The sequence below is a fragment of the Drosophila ananassae genome, chromosome 3R, assembly GCF_017639315.1.
Source record: "Drosophila ananassae strain 14024-0371.13 chromosome 3R, ASM1763931v2, whole genome shotgun sequence".
In the NCBI taxonomy this organism is placed as follows: Eukaryota; Metazoa; Arthropoda; class Insecta; order Diptera; family Drosophilidae; genus Drosophila; species Drosophila ananassae.
The window spans coordinates 21,743,075-21,751,913 of NC_057930.1; the positions used below are offsets into that span (position 1 = coordinate 21,743,075).

The 8,839-nt window shown below is 40.0% G+C and overlaps 1 protein-coding gene across 1 annotated transcript; it reads left to right on the forward strand.

The window, feature by feature from the left end:
- Positions 1-6,344: 6,344 nt before the first annotated feature.
- On the forward strand, positions 6,345-7,673 carry LOC6497382. The gene has a single exon (XM_014906189.1). The coding sequence runs from the start codon at positions 6,345-6,347 to the stop codon at positions 7,671-7,673; it is 1,329 nt and encodes a 442-aa protein (XP_014761675.1).
- The last annotated feature ends 1,166 nt before the right edge of the window (positions 7,674-8,839 follow it).

The following is an 8,839-nucleotide window of genomic DNA, read 5'->3' on the forward strand; positions in this document are numbered from 1 at the left end:
TTTTATGCCATAATATTTTTCTCAGTGACAATGTCTGTGTCTCTCCTTCTGTTTCCCTTTTTTTTGTTGTGTTTGCGTTTGTGGCCATGCCGCGACATTATCGACTCCCAGGGACTTGATGCCGCGAGCTCTTCATTTTGTGTGTGTGATTTTTTTGGGATCCAGGGTTCCGAAGGGCGGCACGTGTCCTGGCAATAACCATAACCAGGGTCAGCTAGCTTTTTGGTTTCCACCATGTTTTTATTTTTTTTTTTGCTCTTAAGCCCTGCTTACTAATTATCACCCGAAAAGTAGAAAAAAACTCTCATTTCCGTTGAACAGTTTGTTCGCTTTCCCATTAACAAAAGTTCTACATTTATTGTTGTTTTTGGTTGTTTTCATTTTCATTTTTGGCAAATTATTGCCGGTCCCTTTCAAAAATGTCTCCCTTCCACATAGCCCCATCCAGTTTTATAAAATCGAAGTAATGTTTTCCCTCATCGCGTTTCCTTTTTTCCAAGTGGGGAAGGATGCCCCGCGCTTTGATTAGGAAAATTAGCGACAGACGCGAAATTGTCGAGTGTCGAGAAAGGGGGGATGGTTTTTGAAATGGAACTTGGAGGGTTGGTTGGCTGTTGCCAGAGGATAGAGGATAGAGGATTTGTCCCAAAAACTTGAGCGTTGAGTTAATTAGCAAAATTGTAGCAGAAGATAGCAACCGGAGAGAAGTTTTTAAAGCAATTTACAAGCGTAAATTGTAACTTTTTGACTTTTATCAGAGTGGCGAATGTGTGTTTTGTAAATGTGTTTTCTTTGCTTTTAGAGATGGAACTAGGGCTTTGTTTATTGCATATTGTTATTTATTTATTTAATAATATATAATGGGATTTAACGTCCATTATCAATGATTAAAATAAAAGTGCCTAAACAAGAACAAATTACAATAATTACACCAACCTAACAGATCCCTAAAATATCATTCTACAAACTATATGTACTTGCCATTCCCTCTTCCAATATTTGATAAATTTAATTTAAATTTGCCAAACTCTTTGGTATTTAGTCCCCATTTATAGCTACAGGATATTGCCAACGATTCGGAGCGTTAATTGCTGGCGGGAGAGGGCGGGCCAGTAACTGAAAGCAAGACTTTTGTAATTTGTATATGATAAGTCATTGAGCTGCCTTCTCAGTCGAGGAGGGCGTGCCGGAGGGTTTGCGGAATTTGAAATGTTTGAAGGGGTCAAAGGGCGTGAAGCGTGGAGCGTGGGGCGTTAGATCGCTGAGCGTTGGCTGGTGGCTATTAATTTGAGCTTAGTTCTGCGGTGCTCGGCAACAAAGTCGGATGAAAGCCGGCAAATTAAAGTTAAACTTGCGACTCCAGCCACGCCCACTCAATTATGCAGCTCACACAAACACACAATAGTCGTTTATCTGCAAGTGCCAGTGTATGCGTGTCTCGCAGCGAGTGTATGTAAGTGTATGGGAATGTTTGCTTTGTTGTTAAATATTTCGTTTCCGCTGGCACAAGTTGAGCTCCGTTCTCCATTTTCCATTCCCTGTCCTTTGGTTGCTTGGTATGCAAAACGAGGCGCTGCCAGTGTCAGGACTTTTCGTCCTGCGTTCGCAATAGTTGCCGCACTCCCCAGCAGCACTACCACCAGCACCAACAGTTGGATCTCCAAAAGGAGTAGAACCAGAAGCGGCCAGAAGCAAGAGCCAATGCACAGAAGCAGCTACCCTGATATTACACACAAGTGTCGGGGCATAAGTTGTTCCTGTGCTGATTCTGCTTCCTCCTTCCTGGCACGCACACTTGCCAAAGTCGAAAATTCAATTTCCTGTTTTTCGTGTTTGTATGTGAGCAAACCTATTTTTTCAGGCCCCCACTCCAATTTCAGCACTTGGAGAAATAGTTTATAATTGTTGTAAACAGGATGTTCTTAAAAACTTAACAAGAAAGGGAAAACAGGAATTAAAACGGTCGTCATATTGTATTAGAAGAAAACTAAATTCAAATAAAAATTACTTTTTATGGACTTTTCCCCATACATTTTTTTCCCTTTAAAATCTATAAAGATTTAAAATCCCAGTGCATTTTTAGTCCTTTGAAGACCCCACTTGCCAGCTTGTTCTGGGTTGGTTTGTTTGGCGTTTTGCATTTTGCATTGTATTAGACGTGCATTTTGCATGCCCAGCGTGAAGTGTGCAACGTGAGAAGTCGACAGGGAAAAAGGGAAAAACCGTATGAGCAGGACCATCAAAGGGAAGCCAAGATCTTCTGCTCCAGAACGCCATTCTTCTCTCTGTTCTCGGCGGGGGCACACACGCGAACCACTTCCGGCCCGGTCGTCATATGCGTGCCACTGCCACCCAGTCCTCCCGCGGCCTCCTGGCCATCCAGCCATCCTTTCCAAACCCTTCCATCTGGAAAAAAGAACCTTTTTCATCCCATATCTAGAAGTGTTGGCAACGTTTGCCAAAACAATTGTTAGCCCTTGACGCTAAAGCCAGGCGACCAGCAGGCGTCACAGCACTTTTCAATGCAATTCTTGTATTAGAAATTCATTTTCATGGCAAAACAAAGAGGGAGCGTGTTGTTTGGGGGGCGGTGGAGTGGAGTGAATGGTGGGGCGTGGCAGCAGCTGGATAAGGTCCGGCAAGCGAATATACGACTATCAGCACGTCTGGCCAAAGCAAAGAGTTATTTCCGGAGTGAAAAGAGTTGTTGTGGATTTAAATAAGCTCATGTCACCCAAAAGAGGAAGTCGGAAATCTTGCACCCTCCAACATATTTTTAAAGAAAATGTTGCTGCTTATAATATTCAATTTAATTTCAAAATAAGGAGATTCATGTGGCAGTCAGTGGCAGTCAGAATAGAATATTATGTGATTCCCCTAAACACATAAATTGAGTGCACTCGTGCTTAAAGTTGCTAGAGTTTACCTTGTCGTGTTTTTTGTTATTTTTGGGATTTTTGGTTTTATTGGAAAACGACGCCGCAGGACAGGTTACTAAGGCAGTAAATGACAGTAAATGATTGAACTGGCCCGCCCCGACCAGTGACAAAGTAAGACTGCTTACGTGACCCAAGCCGTTGCCCAATCCTGGATCCAGGATACCCCGACACATGATTTCAAATTCCATGCAGGTAAAAATTCTGGCTCTGGCTCTGAAGATTGCAGCCTAAGCCAGAGTCGAAGCTATGAAAAAGTGGCAAAGCAATTCAGATTACTGCAGGAGGAGCAGTCGGGAGATGCAATGAATTGAGCTGTGAAAGCTGAACGACAGAGAAAAAAATAAGTCCCATCATAGTCATTTTTGTCTGAAATTCTTGGCATGGAATATGTGAAAGCGGGTTATCCCTGATTTAATCAATCAGATTCTCGCAATAAAATTAATGTCACTTTTTGTTTGTAATTTAATAAACCATTTTCTCAGTGGACGAAATATGAAATATAACTGCGGCAAGTTCGGAAGCGGAGCTTAAGAACAATGCAAGCAGGACGGCACGTGCTAGGTCCTGGACTGTGCCCTCAACCAACAAACGTACCATTCATCATCATCATCAAAGGGCTCAGCATCGGAGCGTGATTATCCCCATCGAAGGAGGGCCATTAGCCGGATTCTAGATCCTTCTATATACTGCAATTGCAGTCGGGAATGAAAATTCACGCTCGAAATATTCTTGCCATTGTTCGCAACTGGCGAACTATAATACAGCTGTAATACGTGATGGTGATTTGGTTGTCATTATTTTGTGTGCCAAGAGCTGTGTAATCAATGAAATTGTCACACAATTATGAGAAAAGTAATAGAAGGGAAAGGGATTTAACGCCATCATAGCCAAAATGGTATAAAAGCTTTGAATTACAGGAAGTAACTGAGACAAATTAGAAAGGATTTCAAAATCTTTTTACAATTGAACGAATTGGAAAGCTAAACTTTAATATGAGGTGAAATATAAACCAATTCTATAACCAGAATCATTTCCAAATGCAAATCTCCTTAAGGGCCGACCCTTTGTTTATTTCTCTGCGGCGTGGCCAATTTTCAACAAGAAAAGTTGTATATCAAACCACAAATTGGGCCTCGTAAATCCCACTAAATGACAAAACAATATAATATCGCCCGGCCGTTCCCCGACAATTTCTGGACTAACAAGGTTGAGTTTTATGGGTCCACTCCAACTAAGAGTGGAAATGGAAAAAAAGAGATATATATGCCGGGCCGAGGATAAGGTAGAGGAGCCCTTCCTTCGCATATTAATATGAGGGAATTTTTGCATGCACTGCACAAACAAAACGTATAAATTCATGAGCAACAGAAACGATTTAGTTAAGCCGCTAAATTGCCTAAATTCGATGAACGCACAGCCGAAACAAAATATTTTTTGGGGGATACGAAAAAAAATTTGAAAATCAAACCAAGTGCAAATACTTTAGCCCGCCTGCGGTTGGGAATGGAAAAGGGAAAGAGATACCATGGGTGGGTGGGTAGTATGGTTTCAACCCAAACCACTACAACAAATATTTTTGCCAAAAACATACACACACATATATAAATAAAATAAAAGGGCGCCAAGGCGAAGGCATAAAAATTTCATCGATTTCCGGTTAAAGGCAAATATTGTAACCATAAATATGAGCTGACTATAAATATTGTGGGATGACTGTGAGGGTGTTGGGTGGACGACAGAGGAGAGGTTAAATAGGAGGGGAGGTGTGCGTGCGTGAGGGTTAAATGGGAGGCGTAAAATCTGACGGGGCGTGGCACTTTCACGCCAATGTGGCGATAATGCGATTGCTTTCGGCTTTTGCTAGGCTGCGCCCGATTACATTTCGATTTGATTTCGATTTGCCTTTGCCTTTTGCATTGCCAACGACATCCCCGCCATCGAGGCAACATTTTTATTTTATTTTCATTTTCTACTGCCAGCAGAGACAACATTTAAATTGTTTTTGCCATCGGCGGAAAACAAATTCTAAATAAACTGGGACGTGACAAACGAATTCTACTTACACTTCAATGGCTTTCGCATAAAGATGGCATAAAGTTTTCAACAAAAAAATACTCATCTATAAGATTACAATTTTTTAGAAATAAGTTATATAAGAGTTTGCAGCTTAGGATTTTTAATAAAGTAATAAATTTTAAATATTTTTATTTAATTACTTTCAAATATTAATATTTACTAAGTAAATGTTGCATAAATATTTCACGAAAATCATTTTTAAAACATTATTCCCGTCATAGTTACCCACAAAGCCATTCTTTTGGCTCACACATTTGTTTACCACTTGGCTGTGCAACAAAAGCTGTAAGTTTTCATACCATTTTTAGACTTTTAGTCAAATTGCAGAATCCGAATCAGAAGCTGAAACTGAATCAGAATCAAATACATAGCCCAGAATCTGGCCCACATCCCGAAAACCGAAACAGAAACATTTGGTGGTTGTGGCTGATGGGCGACCAAACCAGACCAAACCAATACGGCTAAGTGCCTGGGAGGCAATCACATAGCCATATTCGGATTTGTATTTATGCCTGGCACTGATGGTAAACAACAAATTTCCACTTGGCCATCAACTAAATCGCTGGCGGGCTGTTTGCAGTCAAAAATGTGCCATAAGATGGAATTAAAATAAATAAAATGCATTGTTTTCTGTCCATTTTAATTGGTCTAACTTAATGTAGTATTTGATATTATTGTAGTATTATTTGAGAAGGTGGTGTGGAAAATGAAGACCCTCCTTCAATTCCCTTATTAAAAAATTGTTAAACAGCAATCCTCTTTAGTATTCTTTATTTCTTTTCGCCACCATATTAAGTTAATGCATTTATCTTCCCAACGAAATGACGCCTGTCATAGTTCTACCACATGACTTTTAGAGCTTCTTGCTTTTACAAATTTTCAGCATTCCGGTTTAGACCACGTTACCCTAAGGAAGTAAGAATGGCCTTTAAACTAGCCCTACTACTCCTAATTTTTCTTGGACCAGTATTGGCTCAAACAAACGAGAGTCGCCATTTAGTGTTTATGAACAAACTGGTAAAAAAATTTGAAAAAACGTTAGTAGTGAATACTTTAGTACTTTTTCGACATCATCGGGACCGACACTGCTTGTTGCAAAACTGGAACCCTCCCAGTACTCCAATACTCCGCGGGACAGAAGACAGCCATTTCAGGATCCTTGGAAACTTCAATCATTTGACATTGGCCCTCGTCTGTATAAGAAATGAATCCGATGTTGGGCTCTTAGGCAATGTAATGGAGGCGTACGACACCATATATGGAGGGAGAGTAGTCCTTTGGGTTCAAGCAAAGCTCACAGAGAAACTCAAAACCGAAATAGTTAAGAAAATGTCCAAGGTTCAGATTCATCCGATACTTATAATGGAGATTCGTCAAAAAGTTGCTGTCTATCGCTTTGAGATGTTTCGGGAACCAACCTTTATTCGCCTGAAAAATGTGCTGAGAAATAAAAAGCCACTGTTTATGGCTAAACTAAGTTTTTACGGAATGACGACCGAGCTGCATGCCGATCTGGACTTCGCGAATCAAGTTAACCAATACTACAACAACAAAAGTATGGATATTACACCAAGATTTGGAACTAATGGAAAAGAAATTGTTGAGTTCACTCAGAGATATAACATAACCATGAAGATTGATCGCCGATTTAATATTAGTTTTTCTAACTCTAATTATTTGGCCTCTTTGGGCTTGGTGAATCCCTACAGATCCTTCTCCTTGATTGTAGTAGTTCCCTGTGGTACCGAAATGAGCCTGAAGGATATTTTTAAGCATTTGGATTTCCAATCCTTGTTGGCGTTCATTTTGACAGTATACGGTATACTCATAATCGCCGAAACTGTCATCCGAGTGCTAACTTATCGATTACATGGCGTTGGCAGCGGATCAGGATGGATAACTGCAAGGACTGTGGTGAATCTCCGAGTGTTCCGGTCCATACTCGGAATGTCTTTTCCCATTGGTCGGAGGACAACCCTTCCGCTCCGCCAACTTTTTCTGGCCATGAGCGTTTTTGGAATGGTATTCAGCACCTTTTTTGGGTGCAAGCTAACTTCCTTGATGACAAAACACACCCGGATCGGCCCGGTGACTAACTTGGAGGAGTTGCGTTCCAGTGGTCTGACCATTGTCGTAGACCCAAGTATACGCAAGTTCATTGAGACAAAGATTGATCCTGATTTCTTTAAAAAAATTCCAGGCGATACCATATACGTTCCCATGAAAGAGCGAATGAAAATGATTAATTCTTTGAAAACGAATTTCGGCCATGTTATGTTTGGAGAAACTTTCTATCAAATAAATAAGGTCCAGCTACTTATCGGAAGAAAGGAAGTTTGCACCTCAAAAGATTTGGTTATAGCCGAGAATATGCCACGAATTTTCTTTATGGAGAATAAGTCTTATGTCAAATGGCTTTTTAACGTATTTGTGTTGCGTATTTATGAGTCTGGTCTCAATGAAAAATGGCGCAGAGATGAGAAGATGGAGTTAATGAAGTACCTACACGCAAGACCCAATCGCAATCATAACGTTCCTCTAACCATCGGGGACCTAATGTGGACCGGATACCTTTTAAGTTTTGGTTACGGCTTGTCTATAATTATATTCTTGGCTGAGTTGTATTTGTATGAAACACAAAGAAATCAAATGATATAACTCTTAGCTCTTAAAACACAACAATTTGTAAAACGCACATATACTCTAACCGATTAACTCACGGCTATTTATATCAAGTATACGCCATGTTGTTTAAACATTATACTCCCACCACTCTTATGTAGATCAAAGTCAATCACTTCGTTAGCTGCGCTTTTAAATATGCAAATAAATTCACCCTATTAAATGTATTATTTATACACGAGTTTTAATAACTAACATTTAATGAGCCCCACCGAACCAATCAAATAAGTTTCAGAAGCCGCTGCGCTGTAACTGGCGAGAGCTTAAAACTGATTAAAATGAATGACGTTAAGCGGCGGGCGTATTTTAATTATTTAATGCTAATTAATATGTTTTGTAAAACCACAAAAGCAGCCATAGCAGCACCAACAACTACCACAGAGACAGCTGCCTGCTATTAACATTTCATAATGAGTTTTGCATTTAATTTTGTCAAAGCGTGCTAAGCTCTGTTGACAGGCGTAAAGGATGTGCGATGTACAATGTGTGTGTGTGTGTTTGAGTGTGTGTATCTTCCAGATACATGTGGCGAACTATTGAGACAGACTGTAATTAATTTGTTTGTTGACTTGGCAACCAAACGGATAGTGGGACGAAAATTGAAGGGGTTGCGGAGGTTTCGTGGGGCGTGGTTGGGGAAAAGTGATGTCTATGTGTGTGAATAATTTGCGGGCTGCTCGTCAACTTTTCTTTGCATATCACACAGCTGTCAGAGACCGAAAAGTGTTGGCTTAGTTTTTGATATTTTGTTTGACAAAATACACAGAACGTCTTGAGAAAGACAATTTGTCGGGGAATTGAAAATAAAGTATTTGGGGTGTTCTGAAAAATGGCAAAACTGAATGTTTAAAGTTGATGTTGAAGAAGTTTGAAAAGTAAATTTTCAAAGGACTTTTCATAATTTACTATGGGTAGGAAATAGAGATAATCATTTGATTTCCCTTAAAAAAAAATCCTTTCTGGAACGTCCTTCTGTTTAACCTCCCTTTCCTTTTCAATTCTCCCAACTTGCTACTGATTTATGCTGCACATTAATATTATAATGTCTTCATTGCTGGGGACTAGGCAACAAAAAATAAACAAAAAGCCTCTGCCTCCAGTTGAGAGTCCTTTGCAATCCATTAAACGTTATCAGCCAGTGG

What these genes read in the sequence shown, in the direction of transcription:
- LOC6497382 (XM_014906189.1), top strand. Translation starts at nt 6,345, where the DNA reads ATGTCCAAGGTTCAGATTCATCCGATACTTATAATGGAGATTCGTCAA.